At 52.5% G+C, this 18472-nt stretch overlaps 1 protein-coding gene across 2 annotated transcripts in view; it reads right to left on the bottom strand.

Annotated features, from left to right (window-relative positions):
• LOC105096050 (tyrosine-protein phosphatase non-receptor type substrate 1) overlaps positions 1-18472 on the bottom strand; it is a 43626-nt gene that overhangs the window by 13212 nt on the left and 11942 nt on the right. For both annotated transcript variants that reach the window (XM_064475826.1, XM_064475827.1), the window contains 4 exons: positions 9949-10302; positions 3697-4017; positions 2793-3119; positions 922-1032 (listed from right to left, as the gene is read on the bottom strand). In XM_064475826.1, the coding sequence (XP_064331896.1) occupies positions 922-1032; positions 2793-3119; positions 3697-4017; positions 9949-10302 (1113 nt within the window). The remainder of the gene's footprint in view (positions 1-921; positions 1033-2792; positions 3120-3696; positions 4018-9948; positions 10303-18472) is intronic.

The following is an 18472-nucleotide window of genomic DNA, read 5'->3' as shown; positions in this document are numbered from 1 at the left end:
AGAGAAGAGGGGGTGCCGGAGGGCTGATGCACAGCATGCTTGTCGAGCTCAGTCCGCAAGTCCGGGCGCAGAAGCGTAGCTCAGGACAGCACTTTGCAGGCTGTGGCACGTGGTGGGTGACAACCAGCATTTTAAAGAGAGTATAGTATAAAATATGACAAAAAAGAAAATATCAGAGTTCCAATTTTATATATGGGATGTGTGTGTGCATTAGGGTGAGGCATGAAATGTATTTCTATCACTTGTAGCCAAATAAGTTTCAGAAACACTGGCTTAAAATTGTCTCCTCCAAGAGTGGGAAAGAGGACATGTATTTTTTTCGAGTCTGAGAATGTGTCAGAGCTGCTGTTTCATATGGGCTTATTGGTTTCATAACCATCCTCCCAGGCCAGCACTGCTACACCCATTTTATAGGTGAAGAAACTGAGGCTCGTGGAGGCACTTTCCAAACACTGTACCCGGAATCACCCATTTAATCCTCCCAAAGGCCTTGGAGGCCGGTGTTGGTATCCCTGCTCCCTCCCAGCCTCCTGCCGGGGGCTGGGCATGTAGCCTGGACAGGTAAGAGGGAAGCAGAAGTTTGCCAGGGGCCCCTGGGAAACACTGTTCCTCCCTGAGACTCTCTCACCACCATGGCAGCTCCTTGCTTTCCACCTCGGTAGCAATCCCATGGGGACGTGAGGTCTGGAGCAGTGATGGCCATCTTGCAACCACAAGGGGAAGGCCAAGTGGGGGCCCACCCAGATCCCAGCTTGGTGGAGGGGCCACACAGCCCTGGCACCGCTACCTCTGGACTTGTTACTGGGAGTAACTGGACGTCCTTCTGGCTTAAGCTACATGTAGCCCAAAGCAGAGGCCTCCCCCTCTGGGAAGGACAGCCCAGGGGCAAAGTCTTGGGGAGGCAGCGGGGAATCCACTTACCTTTCTTCTGTCTGACTCGGAGGAGGTAGAGGGCCGCGATCAGCAGGGCCACCAGCAAGGCACATACCACGCCCACCGCGATAAAGATACTGTGCCAGTTGTCAGGCTTGTCTAGGACCACACAAAACAGAGGCATCACGTAGGAGATGTAAAACAAAGAAGATAAAAACCCACTGTCCCTTTCCACTACGAGACAGGCATCATTAACTGAGAACCTCTGGCTCAGACATTTTGGGCCACGTGGGCACCTTCCTGGGTCTGCACACACCTCCCCTTGAGGGTCCCCCACGGGCAGCACAAACACCAGGCCAAGACGCCAGGAGGGATGTGCTGCCAAAGGCCACGGAGGAGCCCCGGCTGCAGGATGTGGGCGGGAGTCTCCCTCCCGAGGAACAGAAGCCTGTTCGCCCTCATCCGAGTGAGCCAGGCACTGCCGCCCTGGTGACACAGGTCTACCAAAACTCCAAAAAGGCATCACACGCACAGCGGGAAGGGGTGGTGAGGAATGGTGGTCGTGCTACTGGACTCTGCATAGCTCCAAAGATGTGCACTGGTCTGCGCCCAGGACCTGGACACGGGAGTGCCGAACCCAGGACACTTGGATTGGAGACAGTGAGGATGGGGCTGGCATCGGGGCACAGGGAGGGGATCTTACGTAAGAGGGCAGGGCTCTGAGCTGCAGAAATGCAGGTTCCAATAAATGCCCCTCATGTGTGACCCCAAGAAGCTTATTTAAACCCCTCTCCACATACTGGCTTCCTCACGTGTTACTGAGGCCAATTATAATCTCTACCTCACTGGATAGCTCTGAGGATTACCTCACTAACTAACCAATCAACCATCTCACTCGTCCTTTCTAAAAGTATTCCTTGAGTGTCTACTATTCCTTGTGCCTAGCCCTAAAGCTACGATGCTGAGACAGCCAGGGTCCTGGCAGCTTGGGTCGTCTCCTTCAACACCGCCAGGGGCAGGCAGAGCAGCCCTGACAGAGGCACTGACTCGTCCAAGCTCCCCAGGACTGTGACAGCCAGAGTGGGTCCACACAGCCTGCCTCCCAGCACAAGGCTCGTCCTGTGAACACCAGCCACTGGTGACATCCAAGGGCACCCTGACAATGGCCCCAAGGCTTCTTCAGAGCTATTCCCTTGAAGGATGCATGAAGGAAGGACATGGCCTCTATGCTAATCCATTCAAAGAGTCTGCTACATACAAGGGTTCAGGTGATGGAAACTTCCAGAGAGACACCAACTACGTGCTGCCATGTTGAAAAAGAAGAGAGATAACACCAACAAAAGGCTGGAAGGGGGCTGAGAAAATGACACCCTGACACCTGTCACTCTCTCACACGGGCACGCACTTTGGCCTAGACATGCCCCTTGGGAAGTCATCCCACAGAAGTAGCTACATGTGTAACAGAATACGTCCCAGGATGTTTAGTGCAGCCTTGATTATATTTGCGATAAGCCACCGACACCCTGCAGCCCCGGCCCCGCTCCCAGCAGGGCACCCTTGCGATGGCAGCCAGCGAGGCCAGGCAGAGGTAGGAAGGAGCAAGGCGGAGGGAGGCGGGCAGATGGGGAACGGTGACCGTGATCTTTGCTAGTAGAAGAAAGTAAGAGAAAGGACAGGATGCTCTCCCTCCTTCCCTGCTTCCTTTCTTTAATGTGTAATTATTAAATTCAAAAGATCTATAAAGAATGTACCAAACTGTTACCAGTGGTACTCTTGGAGTGTGGGATTTGGGGGAAGGGAGCTCATTTTAAAATTCTGTATCCACTGACTTCTAGACTGTTCTATAATAAGCATGAGTTACTACTTTTAACATTAAAAACAAAAGTTAAGAGCCAGGTGAGTTGGAGTGGAGGCCTCACCAGGGTGTTCATGTGTGTCCTGGTCCTTCTGGGGAGCAGAGGCCTCCAGGGTGAGGTTGGCGCTGACCGCCGGCTGCCCGTCGTGCTCCACCCGGCAGGACAGCACCTCCCCTCTGTGGGCGGACGAGTTCACCAGGAGCCAGCTCGTCCGGTTAAAGGTCCCGTCCTTGTTCTCCGTGAAGGTCGACGCCGTTTCTGTCCGGGACACGTTTCCATTCTCCACCCAGCTCAGCTGGAGGTCTTGGGGGTAGAACTGCTTCGCCTGGCAGGTGACATTCACCTGGGTCCCTGCCATGGGCTGTTGGGTGACCTCCAAGGTGGGCGGAACTGAAACAGCACAGGGCAGGAGCTCTGACCTTGTGGAACAGAGAGGTCACAGGGCAGGGGCTGGAGAGCAGCTCCCAGCCCAGCAAGGGGGTGCCTGAGGACAGAGCCGGGCATGCAGCAGGTGCTCAAACACTGAGTGTGCAATTTGCATATCAATGAGATCCTAAGCACAGTGCAGGGCACACAGCAGGTGCTCAAGGACTGGTTGCTCCTGTTAGGGTTATAATGTGGGGAATCAGTAAGCAACTGGCATGCAGTTGGAATATAATAACTGCAGCCAAGTAAGTGAAATCCCTAGGCACTTAGGGGCTTGGCTTAGAGTAGGTGCTCAGTAGTTGGAGATGCTGTTGTAAGTAAAGGAAACTGCTGAGCACAGTGCTTGGCACGTGGCAGGTGTCACCTGGCAGCTGCCATTAAATCAGTAGTGAGAGACCAGCACATGGAGGTGCCTGGTGGTCGGGAAGGACTGTCAGGAATTCAATTCCAGGCAATTCAAGGCCTGGAGCCAATAGCAGGGGGAGGAGCAGGTGGGGCTTGGGGGCAGGTGTGGGCTCGGGCTGGTGTGAGGGACATCTACCTCGGATGGTCTCAGACAAGTAGGCAGTCCCACGGAGAGGAGGGCCCCCCTGCAGGGTGATGTGGTCCACCTCGCAGATGACCTGGGAGTGAACATCCCCTGGGGCCAGCACCACCTTGGCTGTGCTGGAGACGCTGTAGGAAACGCTGTCCCCCTCCGGGTCCACGCTGGTCTGGGAGGCTGTGATCTCATTCCCATTTTTGAACCATTTCAGGGAGATGGTTCTGGGGGAGAAGCCGTGGGATGTGCAGTTGAAGCTCACCATCTGCTCAGGTGGGGCCCTCGTGCCGGGGCCTGATACCACGGGAGGAGAGGGTTTGGCTACAAAAGGAGCATTTACAACAATGAACATAATTGTCATTATCATCACTAATGATAAGCTTGCAACGCAGTTAAGAACGTTCACATATTTTTTTAAGATTTTGTTTTCAACTTTATTTCAATTCAATTTTGTTGCAGGGGGAGATAATCAGGTTTATTTAATTTCTTTTTTTTTTCCATCTTTTTTCTTTAGTTTACTGAGGATTGAACCCAGGACCTCATGCATGCTAAGCATGCGCTCTACCACTAAGCTATACGCTCCCCACTAAGAACGTTTACATATATTATGTTTTAATCCTTCTATTAGGTCTCGGAAGGCAGTGTCTTCATCCTCATCTGAGGAGACACACAGGTTCCCAGAGGTGAGCTCTGAGTCAGGGCCAGGGCCAATATGGTTTCCAGGCCTGAGTTCAAAGTCCACCTTCTTTCCTCTGCCAGGTAAATTCCCACCAATCTGGGCACAGGAACAAAAGACCCGATGGCTGCCACTCTCCTATTAACTCTTCCTAGCTGGGCTCCCCTGGGAAACTTAACTCCCATCAGAGAAGCGTTTACAGAAGTAAGTGCAGGGGAAGCAGGGGTGGGGCGGGACCACCACGGATGCTGGACCATCCTGGGCTGCAGACGAGACATGTGGCCGGGGCCCCTCCCAGCTCCTTATCTGTGAAACGGGACAGCAGGCATTGTCCTTCCTGGGGTTGCAGTGAGGGTTCAGTCTGGCAGTGGAAGCATCCTTGCTGTGAGTAAAATCAAGATGCTTCACAAAACTAAACAAAGATTTCTCTTCAACCTGGACTGTATTTATATCCAGAGCTCTCCCTTCAGGTATTTATTAATTTACTCCATAGTTTTCATTCTCTCCACAAATATTCCAGTAGGACAAATGTGCCAATCCCTGAATTTCAAAGGAAAAGGGTGAAGGGATGTTTTTCTGAATCTGGGTTCTTCTCTTGGGTCAGTTTTGAGTTGAAAGCAAAGGTCACTGAGAGCTGAGAAAGCAGAGGTGGTTAATTTCTTAATTGTTATTAAGTCAGAAGAGACACAGACACAGGCCCGTGAAGCAGGCAGAAGCAGCTCCCGTGTCCTGAAAACACACACAAATCAGAGAATCAAAGTGAGGGTGCAGGGAGAGGGCTATAGCTCAGTGGCAGAGCACGTGCTCGGTGTGTACGGCGTGCATGAGGTCCTGGATTCAATCCCCAGTGCCTCCGTTAAAGAGAAAAAAAATGTGAGCACAGTTTCTTCCTGTAGAAGTTCCTATAGGGTGTCTTCAAATTGTTCATTATTACCCAATATTGCCTGTAAAAGTCAAAAGTCGACAGACAGCAAATATTATAAATATTTGCATTTGTCAATAGTTAACAGGCTTCCTAAAACTCATGGAACATTTTAAGGATATAGTAAGAGGGTGTTACTTGAACATGTGAAGTCATAAAAACACCAGCATTCTGGATGCCCCCAAAAGGACGAGAAGCTGCGATCAGCCTGAGGCTGGCTGATCCACCCACGACCTTCAGCTCTTCAGTTCCCTCCACCCGCCCTGAGAAGGGTGCCCAAGTGGGGTCCCATTTACAGGACGAGGCTCAGGGAGGACGCAAGGACAAGGACACCAGCGAGGAAAGGTCGGAGCTCATCTCAGCACACACAGGGCTGATTGATTTTAGGGTCTCTGATCTTTATCCTTGAGCCTCAAAATCTGATTCTGGACAAACCTAGTCAGACGAGTGAGGATGTATGTAAAACACAGAGCCTGGTGTACAGTAGGTGCTTAGTGAACAAGACCTGTGATTGTTATCACGTGATCTGGTCATTCCTAGTTCTGAAACTACCTGTCTATTCCTTAGGTGGTAAGAAGGCAAAACAAAAGCTCAATGGAAGCACCAAGAAGAGTCTCAAATCCTGCTCCATGCAGCTGCCACGTAAAATCCACATGAAAAAAGGAGGAGAAACACCAAATTATGATTTTCCCCCTATTTTTAATAGTCCCCTCAGAAAACAAGTTTGGGGAATTGGCTCTCAACACATGTGAGATCACAGGTGTTTTCCTGGTTACTCGCTCTTTACAGAAAGCTGGAGGCATTTTGAAAGGAGGGAGGAGAGATTCCATCAGTGCCACGTTGGTGTGTTGAGGCAAGAGCTCTGGGCTGAGCAGGAAGTGTCTGCGGGGATCCCAGCGCCTGTTTAGACACAAGTCTCTAAAGCTGGGGAGGTCTCCCCATCGACAAAACTCCAGGCTGAGGGTGGTCTGGGCAAGCCCCTCCTTGAGGCTGGAGAGGGCAGGAAGCCACGCTCAGGGAAAGCGTGCTCCCGGGGGTGGGCTCTGCCTGCCACTCCACTGGACTCACTTTCTTGGGCTACTAACGGCTGGGGAGTTGGGCTACCCAGGCACCACGGGGACCCGCCTCTGTCAGGGAAAAAGCCCAGCTATGCCTGTGACCTCAGAGAACACGGAGCCCAGGGCTTCTCCGCCCGGGCTGTGGGCAGCATCCCCTGCAGGAGTTAATGAGTCAGCTGCCCGGGCCCACGTGTCTCCAATTAAACCAGGGTTTCTAGGGTGGGGACGGGGGCTGGGGATAGTGTCAGCGTTACCTAGGTGATTCTGATGGGCAGCCAAGGTGGAAAGCACCCGGCCCCAATCCAACCCCAGTTATACTCAGTCCCGGAGGGAGTGAGCCATCTGAGGCCTCCGGCTTCGGCACATCAGAGCTAACGCTGGTGGAACACATACTCCGTGCCGGGCTCTACTCTAAGCTCTGTACATGGATCCCCCATTCACCCCCTGCAGCTGCTCTGGGAGGTGGGTGCTGACAGGGACGCACCAGGCCCCCGAGCCCCAATGTGGGGAGGGACGCGTCCGAGATCCCAGAGCCGGGACCTGGCGGAGCTGGGATGGGAGCCCAGGCAGTGGGGCTCTGCCCAGGCGGTCAACTACTGTGCACTGAGGCTCAGTGACACCTTAGCCCACCCCATCTAGGGCTTTCTAGATCCTCTCCAGTCATCACAGACCTTGAAAGGCAGCCAAGATTACCACCATCTCACAGGTGGGGAAACTGAGGACTAGAGGGAACTGAGACTTGCCCAGAGCACAGCCTCGGGGGACAACGCCATGGCTCACTGAGAGGCTGCTCTGTCACCAGGCTCATTGTACCCTCAGGACATCCTGCAAAGTTGGTGTGATTGGCATCCTTCTACAGGCCAGTAAGCCCTGCAAAGGGAACTGGGTCACAGCCTTGAAATAACACTTGTTCAGGGAGATGCCTACTCTGTGCCGGTGATTCAGACAGAGGGCCTCAAATCCTTTCAACTCTCCTAAAAGGAGACCCTGTTATCACCATTTTACAGATGAGAAAACCGAGGCTGGGAGAAATGAAGGGACTGTCTCCTCAAAACCCCACTCGGTGTCCCAGAAGTACCTCCTGTCACCTCCAAGCTTTGATGTCCATCAACAGAGCAGGCGCCCACCTTCAGGAGCCCTAACACTGACCACCACCCTCCCCCTTTCCCTCTGAGATTTTGACTTCAATCACGGATAGGGAGGAGTGCCCTCCAAGGGCCCAGGCCTGGGGACCCTGTAGCAACAAGGGGGAGACACGGGCTTCTGACACCTGAGTCTAGAATATGAACTCTGTCCACACGGGGATCCCAGCATCCCCTAGGAACTACCTCCCCCTCCCCATCCTCAGTCTGCGGGGCCAGGAGTGGGCGTGCCCGGTGCTGCTGGGATGCAGCGGCCCCTCTGCTCTGTCCTCGCTCCCCTTCCCGGAGCTGCTCCCGCAGGCCGCTCAGCGAAGGGGCGACATCACAGCAACAGGGAGAAAAGGACTCCTGGGGCTTCTGAGTGCGCTGAGCCCTGCCTCCTAGGAGCAGGTTCAGGATGTCAGGAGACACTGCAGTGTCTGTCTGTCTGTCTGGTATGGGTTGTAAAGCTAGCCCCATCTCTCATATAGGACTTTTTAAAATGCTTATTGCTGAGAACAGAACAATACAAGATACAAAAGGAGACAGTGGAGTTTTCTCCCCACTTTGACAAGCACATCAGCTATGCAGAGAGCTGAGTGTGAGTCAGGCTGCTTGTGGTTCCATCTTGGCTCCCCTACCTGCTCACCAGCCAGGTCCCCTCTCTGAGCCTCAATGTCCTCATCTGTAAAAGGGGCACACATGGCCTCTCCCGCAGACTGCTGGTTATAGGCAGTAAATGCCAGGGGGAAGACTCAGTATCTGACAGGCTGCTGCTCCTTGGCCCCTCCTGCCTCCCTCCTTTCTTATCCAGGGAATCGCCCTGGCAGGTGGCTTGGGGAAAAGGATGACAGTCTCCTGGGAGGCAGCAGGTCTGAGTGGTGGTGGAGCTGGTTACTAGCTGCCATCAGCTGGGGAAGGGATGCACTATCTGGGAACTTTAGTAATATCTGCAAAAGCCACCTTCCTGGCCTATGTTGCAGGATTTAGTTAGACTTTATTGTACCATGTCTAGAAGACAAATCTGACAATATCCACAAATTAAAATGCACATAATCTGTGACCCAGCAATGCCACTTCCAGTGGGTATTTCCCCCTTGAGTAGAGTGATGCATGGACAAGGTTATCCACTGCAGCCCTGTTTTAATAGCCCAACATCGGGAACAACTTAGTACACATCAACAGTAGATGCGATCTCCATCCAATGCAGTTTCTGTAGCTGTGGAAACAATGGGCAGCTCTAGGAAGGGGCAGCTCCAGTTGAGATGGAATGCTAGACTTGGTATCATGTGGTTGAAAGTTGGGAGAGGTCCCCACTCACCTATGTCCTCAGAGTCTGAATGAGACGGGCATTCTGAACCTTTGAGAAACTGATAGAAATGTTCCCTGTTCAATGGTTTGGTCTAACAAGCTTTTAATCAGCACCTACTATGTGCCAGGCTCTTCCGTGGAGCCAGTGTCCAACAAGTGCAGGAAGGAGCCTGGCCTCGGTCAGACTGGGTTCCGGAAGGCTCCCCTCACGCACTGGCCATGCGACTGTGGTCTGGGCCCCTGTCATCTCGTGGCCTCAGGCTCCCCAACCGTAGGTGGGGGGCAGGGCAGTTGGTGTCTAAATGTCCTTCCTGCCCTGACAGTCCAGGATTCAGGAGTTAGAATGAGGATCCTGGGCCTCTGGCAGAAAACCCTAAAGGAGCACTTTTGTTACCTTGATGGGGCAGCGATTAAGACAGTCACATGGGGAACCTCTTCCCTGGGTCAGGACATTCTGAGACGAGCCAGCTCTGCTGGAAGCCTTCAGTGACTGAGTCACATGAGAGTTTTCCCAGCAAACACCAAACCTCTGGGAACCTCCTCCAACCAGGGCCATCAGAGTCAACACTGAATCTGTGCCTTTAGTTATTTCTTCTCAGTGTGCTGTCTCTGAGGATGAAATGAAGAAACACATTCTCCCCCCGCCCTTCCCTGGCCTGGATGGATTTCTCCTCATTGGAAGGGAAGAGACATAAGCTTCCTGGGAGAAGAGCGGTTTCCTGCTTTGTCACTGCTGCTTCCATGGCATCTGGAGCAGGGCCGGGCACACAGTAGGTGCTCAGTAAGTGCTCAATAAAGTGAAGACTCAGCTGCACTGAGGGGAGCACTTTCTGGAGGCAAGAAATGAGGTTTGGCCTGTGATGCAGCAAGTAACTCAGACTTTCAGTTCCCTCATCCCTAGAATCAAAGGGCTGGAAGGGACTTAAGAGACAAGGGCTGTGGAGCCAGGCAGCCTGGGCTTCCAGACTTTTCCCACCTCTACCAGCCGTGGGACCTTCAGCAAACAGCACGACCTCTGCAGGCCTCAACTTCCCTGGTCTGTACAAGGAATGAAATCAGATCATTACATAAACACCCACTGCTGCACCTGATTCTTACTTTTGCTCAAAGAGAGATGGGTATTCTTATCACAGAGCAGGGGACGAGGAGCCCACGTGTACTCACCACTCACAGTGAGCCGAGTGCCTGGTCCAGACTTATACTCCACGTCACCAGGGCTTCCTCTCTGGAACTTCACACAGTAGTAGGCACCGGTATCTGCCGGGGTGATGTTACTGATGCGGATGGAAAAGTCCATGTTGTCTCTCCTTGTGGTGTCTGAAGCATTTGTTACTCGGGGGGAGTGGCTTTTCTTCAAATCATAGATGAACTGCCGGCCTGGCCCTGTGCCCCTGAACCACCTGATGGGCCCCACGGGGATCAGGGAGGTCACGGTGCAGCGCAGAGTGGCCGTCTCTCCAGCCGCGACCGACACTGACGTCTCAGGCTGAATCACCTGCAGCTCCTGAGCCGCCACTCCTGGAGGGAAACACAGAGTAGTTATTCATTCCTCCTCATGTGATCAGGTAGGTTTTCTCACGTGTTTACCAACAGCAGCTTTCACTGACCGAGAGCACCGTGAGCCGGCCTTGAACTCAACCCAGCGCAGCTACCATGGCATGTGACTCTCACAAAGAGCCTGTAACGTGAGACCCCAACACAAATGAGGAAACTGAGGGACAGAGAGGGTAAATGACATGGCAGCGAGCAGGTCTACACTCCCAAACTTCCTCTAGAAGACTCATGTCTCAGCTGGGCTCTGAATCCAAATCTGAATTCTCCAGGAGGAAAGGGCACAGTGTTCCTGACAGAGGGAACAGCCTGGGCAAAGGCCCAGAGGTGGCAGCACGGTGCGTGGGGGGCTCTACTAAGAGTCTGGATTCTGTTCCGGGTCTGGCCCAGGAAGCAGGCCCTGAGTAGGAAGCCGTAGTCAGCAGCCGGGTTTGGTTCAGGCTGTGGACTAGTGAAGTAGGAGGACTTGGGTGCGAGTCCTGGCTCAGAGCTGACTGCTGTGTGACCTTGGCTTCACCTGGGCGACCGAGAAGATTCTGCAGGTACCCTTCCGAGTGTCCGGGCTGCATCCTGCCCGGCACCGCGTCATCTGAGTGCTGCCCTTAGTTTGGGCAGGTCCCTTTACCGCCCCCTGAGCTTTAGTCTCCTCATCTGTCAGTTACTATGGCCCTGTCTTGATGGATCCCTGGTAGGAACAGACCACACGTCTAGGCTGGGACAGTGTCAAAAATAAAGTGTCTGGTCTTTGGAGCCATCCAGCCTGGTTTCAGACCTGGCTCACCTTTTATTCACATCTGATCTGAGTTTCTCACTGCTTTAGAGTCTGTTTCCTCATCTACAAGATGGGCAGACCGCCCCAGCCCTTCGCGTGTTCTGAAAAGAAAGTGAGATCCCACGTGGACGTCATTTAGCACCAAGCGGGGCACAGGGAAGCTGCTTCATCACACACTGAATAAATGAGGATGAGTCCGCTGCTCAAACTTCACTCCCACCAACCCTTTCAGATGCAGGCCGGGCCCGGGCTGGATGCTGGGACACACAGGGGCTGGACCCAGGTCAGGCCTCAAGTGCTCCAGGGCTGGACAGCTGGAAGGGGTCCTAGAGGTCTGTGCTGGGGAGGGGCCTGAGCCCCAAATTAGAGAGGACTGGGACACATGAACAGGGGCTCCCAGGAGATAGGGGGAAGGGGGACACAGTAAGAAGGTGGACAGGTAGGGTGAAGATGCTGTGAGAGGTGTTACCAATGCTCAGGGGGAGGTGCGGCTGGGGCCCCGATTCAGAACAGGGTTGAGGAGGAGAAAGTACCAATCATGAAGACCTTGGAGAAACACACACACACACACACACACACACACACACACATGAGATAGGCAGAGGGAGGGGCAGACAGACAGAGATGGAGTGAGAGACTGAGACAGAGGGAAAAAGAGAGAATAAGACAGTGACACGGTGTTGTGTCAGCCTGGTGGAGGTGCAGACAGGCCATCTGGCCTCTGCCTGGTCACGAAGTGACCCTGTCTTGGCATGATCTAGTCCACCTTTGCCTTGGACATCAGCCAGGGTTGCAGCCGATGCCCTGAGCAGCCCCCTCGCCTCTGGCTGAGCAGGAGAGACACTGTGAATTTGCCCACCAGCCCATGGCCTGGAACCACCTGCTGAAAAGGGGCAGGGCATCCAAGGGAAGGGAGGCCCACAGATTCCCGCCTGCCCTCACTGCGGGCAAGCCCAGGGCTTCAGGACCAGCCTCTCATCCCCCTGCCCACAGTCCCAGCCCTGACTCCCACGCCAGGGATTGCTCAGTTCCCTCAGCAGGTGACGGTGGCCCCACCCTCATGGTGCAGGGAAGAAACCAGAGTCCGCAGAGGGCAGAGTTTCAGGTGGAGCTGGTGGCCAGGTGTGTGAGAGGCACACGGAGGAGGCCCACAGAGGCAGGCAGGACCCTGAGACATCCCAGGTGGCTCAGCAGCTGCCAAGAACATCCAGCCAGGAACATTCCCAGTGGGCCCACATTCCACATGGGAGACTGAACTGGAAATGCGGCTTGGAGGAAGCAGGGGCGATGGGGCCAGCAGGCCTGGGCGCGAGCACGGTCCCGCCCCAAGCCAGCTCAGTACCTGCCCTCCATGGGCCTCCACTCCATCCTCTGCAAAGTCACCCCCCAGGATATGACTGTGATGACTGCAGACCGTGACACGTTGGACATAAGTGCCTCCATAGTTTCTGTTCCCATTCTTACCAGATGCATTATTATATACTTGATCTCCTCTGGACTGTCAGGTTCCCCCCAACCAGGGCATAGTATCAACACTTTTTGTGTGTGTGTGTGGTTGGGAGGTATTTAGGTTTATTTATTTATTTGTTTTTTAACGGAGGTTCTGAGGAGTGAACCCAGGACCTCACACATGCTAAGCACATGCTCTACCACTGGCTACACCCTCCCCCGGACGTAGGATCCACAAGGAACTGTTTCCATCCCCCTGCCTAGAACACTGCCTGGCACACACCAGGCCCTCAATAGATGCACGTTGAGTGATCACATTAGTGAAGGAAGGAAGGAAGGATTTCACGTGCTCCCAGGCAAACCCTCTCCCTGAGCCTCTCTCTCCTCATCTGTTTAAGGCGCTGCTACAGGCAGATCTGGGAGACGGCGCGAGCCTGGAGCCTGGGACAGCGCCGGGCCCACAGACGCGGTAATAAATGGCAGTTATTATTACCCATATCAATACCACGGCGCGGGGCTGTGAGTCAGCAGCTGGTGCGGGAGCCGTGGGAGCCGGAGAGGAGGTGCCACGGCGGGCTGAGCCAGGCTGAGCTGGAGGCCCGCAGTCACACCCGGGGAGGCGACAATAAAATCTGGAGTGGTGTAGGGCTGCTCCCTACCCACCCCCCCCCTTTTTTTTTTTTAGCTCCTCTCAAGCTCTCTCCACCAACTGCAGCCAGATTTAGGAGGCTTAATTAATTAGCTAGTGTTTATAAAGCGTTTGAAGAATTTTAAAAGTGCGACGTAAGTGCCAAATATTATTTTAATCTGTGTGAGTGTGTGTTTTTCCAGCAGAGTTTTTCCCTCGCTCGCTTGCTTTTCTTTCTCTCTGCAGGTTCTGTTCTGGGAAGCGGGCTTGTTAAAAAATCCCTCCTGCGGTTCTGGGCTTGGGGTCATCACGCTGGCATCACTGACAAACCCATTTCCTGCTCTCTCCTGCCCTCCTGGCAGAGACAGTGACTATCCAGGGGCCAGAACCGTATCCAGGAGAGAAGGGAAGCTGGACAGGCAGCCTCACACGCTGCTGGTGAGAGTGGGAACATCCTTTCGGGAAAGCAGTGTGGCAGGATGGACCATAGGTATGAAAGATGTTCACCAGCCTTTGCTGGACTGTTTCACGAGGACATAACCTCAAATATGGTGTGGGGTTCCCACAGAAGAACTGTATAAAAGTTGGAGAAAAACCCAAGTGGTCACTGACACCGGATGGTTCAGTGAACTGTGGCCTGTCCCCTCCATGGAATTACAGGTAGCCATCAAAAATCATCACCATGAAAACTGCAGTAATCTGGAAATTTCTGCATGGTATAATTTTAAATGACACGGTGGTTATGCAAATAAAATTTGTTCATTGCAAAGTATTTAGAAAAAACAAAACAGTATAAACAGAATAATAATCCCATAGAATACCATCAAAGATAACTGCAATCAACACTTTGATGTTGTTAAAAGTACAAGTGAATAAAAGCGAAGTAAAATCATACTCAGTTACGAAAGATATGTGCAAACATTTTGCTTCATTCATTCAGGTGTTCTTATAAAAATGAAAAATTGGAAATATCCTAGTTTCCAAGAAAAGGAGACTGACTGATGCCATGATGGTCAACCCACGTGATGATCAAGTGTACATGTAATGAAACGATTATAATTATCGACACAGAAATAGATCATGAGATCAGAGTCAGTTACTGATCTATGTTTTCAGTGTGATCCCAAACTTCTAATTTTGACAAAAATGTATATCTGATACTAAAGATTAGCAGTGATTAATTGTGAGTAGACTTCCAAGGGCTTTTGCTTTTATGGTTTCTGTTTGTGTTACTTGTGCCATAAAAAAGAAGAAAAACTGCTTTCAGTATGATCGTGACTTTGTAGACTAAAACTATGTATAAACTATGTACGTATAAAATAAACTATGTATAAATAAACCACTGCAAATACCATACAAAACTATAAAATGCAACTCTCTTTGGATCATGAATCTAAAACTGATGGGGTTTTCTTTTTTTCCTTCTATTTTGGATATTTTCAGATTTTCTAAATGGATGAATATCAAAGAAAATTTACAGTATCCCATTTTGTAATGAGAAAAATCTATACATGTAATGTGTATGTTACATGTGTGTTTATCACGTGAATGAACCTCCCTTGTAGGAATTCTGTCTGTTTTGTTCACTGCTATTTTCCCCAGCTCCTGATGCAGTGCTTGGCACAGAGCAGATGCTCAGTAAATATTTACAGCCTGACCAATCAAATTGTCTAGGAAAAAGGCTCAGAATGATAAACCCCACGATATTCAGGTGTGTTACTTCTGGGAAATGGGACTGGGGTGGACCGGCACAGGAGAAGCCAAGTTTTCTACTTCATAGTAAATAATATATTGAAGTCTCTCTCTCCCTCTCTCTTTCTTTGCATGAACATTTATTGCTTTTGGAAAAATATTAAAGTAATGAAATAAAACCAGTGAGTATCTAATGGAAGAAGTCAGCATAGTGGGTGGAATTTGTTGTAAGAGGAACTCAGTGACCACAGCGCAGGGCCGGTCAGTGATGCATTACTGGAATCTATTATGCACCAGGCCCTGAGCTCAGGGCTGCTGAACGGCTGGGTCCTGGCCTCACTGAGCCTGCACACGAGCGGAGAAGATAGACTTTAAAGAACTAACTCCAATGCTTACACTTGGAATGAGCCCCAATCCTTTAAACAAGGGACTCCTGCTGGCATCTCTGACCCCATCTCCTGCCCCTCCCCATGACCTGCTCTCCCACCACCCATCTACTGGGTCTTCCACGAGAAGGCCAAGGAGGGTGTGAGAGACGTGGACTGACAATTGACCATCAGACTTGGGAAGATATCTTTGATTTTTCTTTCCAACATTCACATGTAGTTTTTGAGATGAAGAAAAGATGAAAACAATTTCATCAGAAGTGAAAAAATAAGCATGGATGTTTTTCTAATAGAAAAAAAAAATCAACTTAGAACCAAAACTTGCCAGGAGGGAAACAGGGCCACTGCAATCTCTGGCTGTGATTCCCCCAGAGCCTGTCTCATCAGGACGGGGAGGAGGAGCCAGCCTTTCCCTGACAGGTGCTCACTGCTACTCGCATGGGAGCTGGCCTGCCCCCAGGAAGTGGTAGGCCCCCACAGCAGGGGCCTTGGGAACAGGCTGGAGGCCACCCCTCAGGTTTCCACAGACTCAAGGAGCCTGGGACCTGGGAGGCTATGGCTGGAGGTCTGGCAGTGCCCGGTGTTCAGCAACCCCCTTCCCTGACTACAATTATTACTGGCCATCCTCGGGGAGCTGCTGGTTTATCCCCCCAACACGGCAGCACCTCATCAGTGCCACCTTTGGCATCTTCTGAGTTATGATTTGACAGCTGTGTGAGTGCGTAGTCAGGAGTGTGGATGGGAGTACGCACACAGGAGTGCAAGAGGGCAGATGCGGGAGTACGTACACGTGTGCACATGTGCTGAGCACAAGCGTTTGCACACGTGTGCATGGGTGCACCAAGTGGGAGTGTATGCACATGAGCGTGTGCACAAGATGCCTTTGTGTGTAGGAACGTGCAACAGTGCAGCTCAGGGGTGTATCAGAGGGGAACAGGGCCAGAAGGGGTTTGAACTGTGCATAGGAGAGTATGTGAACGTGGATGTGAGCCCGTCAGTGGCGTGAAAGGGTGTGTCTGTGCCCGAGGTGTGAACAGATAGGTGTCTGGGAGGGGTATGAGTGTGTGGGAGCATGCGGATGTGTGTGCGGGCAGGGGTGTAGGAGTGGGATGAGCACATGCGTGTGTGTGTGTGTGTGTGTGTGTAGAGGGTGTGCGTGCAGGGAGGGCACATGTGCGATGGGAACGGCATATACATGAGTGAACACGAGGGTGTGTATGCTGACCTCAGGGCTGGGGGGCAGGGGCCACAGTGTGAGTGGGGACCACGACATACACCCATGTGTCCACACACCATGCTCGTAGGTGTGCCCAGCTGTGAACGTGCTGGCCCACGCAGGGCGGTGGGAGACGAAGGAGGTGGGGGGAGAGGCTTCCTTCAAGTCTGTCATTGGCCCCTGGTGGACAGGGGTCTGCGCAGCCCCGGCACAGGGTCCTGCTCTTGACGGGAGGCTCACACCTTTACTGAGCACCTGCTTACTGGGCGCCAGCCGCAGGGCACAGCCGTGAAGAGGCCAGCCCGGAATGGGAATGCCCTGCTGGAGCTCAGGACCACGGGTGGGGCAGATGGTCCCCAGGCTGGATTCAGGACAGGGCTGCGTGGGCGGAGGACTATGTATACTCTGCAGATCCCAAGCAGGGAGCTTGGGGCTCTGATGCAGGAGTAGCAGGGCTCTGACTGCTGCAGCTGGGAGCTGATTTTCCTCTGGAGTCAGAATGATTCATTCACGCCCTTTCAAAACTCATTCTACTGCCAGGCCCTGTTCTAGATGTCACAGGACACAGAGCCAAGTAAGATGGGTCCCCACCCTTGTGGGCCAGAGTCCTGGACACAGACAATGAACATGTGCAGGGTGATCAGTGAGCAAGAAGAATCTTGGGTATAGGGTCTTGGAAGAGGAGTGGGATCTGGGAAGCCTTCCTAGAGGTGGTGGCCCCTGAGCTGGGTCTTGAAAGCTGACAGAGGCTGGGGAGAAGGGAAGGCATTGAAGATGAGGGAATCACATGAGCAAAGGTACAGAGGAGGGAAAAGGGCTCGGCACAATTCAAGGACCAGAGCAGAGTTTTGGGGCACGCTCAATGGCTGTGAGCAAGACGAAATAGGGCCAGCCTGGACTAGGCTAATCTAACACCCAAAAGGATGGCTTCAGTTGACATTTGAACAGCAGGCCATCACCGGGAGCATTCTACGGGTACCACCCGATAAATGTGATCTCTTCTCCCTGTGACCGGGTCCCCTCCAGTTCCGGCCTCTGGATTCTCAGGCTGCCAAAGATGCGCACACATTTTCCCAGCTGAGATAAAGCCCCCCCTTAAAAGTGACACACATTTAATAAATGACATTTGCCAAGGTTTCCACCAGTGCCCCAGGTGCTGCGGCGGAAACTACCACCTGCCTTGGAATCAGTGCAAATGCAGATGCTCATGGCCTTGAAATAAGGTGGGGGTGGGCCCAGTGGGCCAGGGTACTCTCCCTCCAGGCAACTCAGAGAACTGGGCACTGTCCATATCCTTGCGGGGACAGGGCAGACCCTGGTAGTCCCCTCTATGTAGCAGGTAAACTCCTAAGGTGCCAACCAACAGTCTAAAGCTTGTGCTCTGGGACCAGAGGACCCATATATCTCAGTCTTAAGTGGGGTGACTTGGCAGAGTCGCTTTTCTCTAAGCCTGCACTTTCTCACCTGTAAACAAGGGGTCCCTCGTCTCTCTCCTCCCAAGGCCAGAGGTTCAGCAGTTAGAAGAGCTGGACTGAGATCTGCACATTTCCTCGACTCCCCGTCCCACGACCATGTATTATTAGCAGAGCTTAGTGGCTCCACTTCCAAGATCTGGCCAGACTCTGCCCACTTCTTACCACCACTTCCGTACCACAATCCCTCACCTAGATCCTCATCTCAGCTTCCAAACTGGCCTCCCGCGCCACCTCACCTCTTTACAACATGCCCTCCCCCTGCAGCCAGAGGAGCCTCTAAAACCTAAGCCAGGTGACATCCTTTCTTTGCTCAAAACCTTCCAGCAGACTTCACCGCACTCAGAGTGAGACCCAGGGTCCTTCCGGTGGCCCCCAGGGCCCTGCAGCTCTGCTCTCAACCATGCCAGATTTCTCTGCTCATCTCAGGGCCTTTGCACTGGCCACTGCCTCTACCTCACGCTCATCATCAACATGTTGGCTCCCTCTCCTGCTTCAGGCCTGAGAGGCTTTCTTGGTGCT

This window comes from Camelus dromedarius, chromosome 18 (assembly GCF_036321535.1).
Source record: "Camelus dromedarius isolate mCamDro1 chromosome 18, mCamDro1.pat, whole genome shotgun sequence".
In the NCBI taxonomy this organism is placed as follows: Eukaryota; Metazoa; Chordata; class Mammalia; order Artiodactyla; family Camelidae; genus Camelus; species Camelus dromedarius.
The sequence above is the reverse complement of the archived record's forward strand: the minus strand, read 5'-3'. Positions and strand labels throughout refer to the sequence as shown.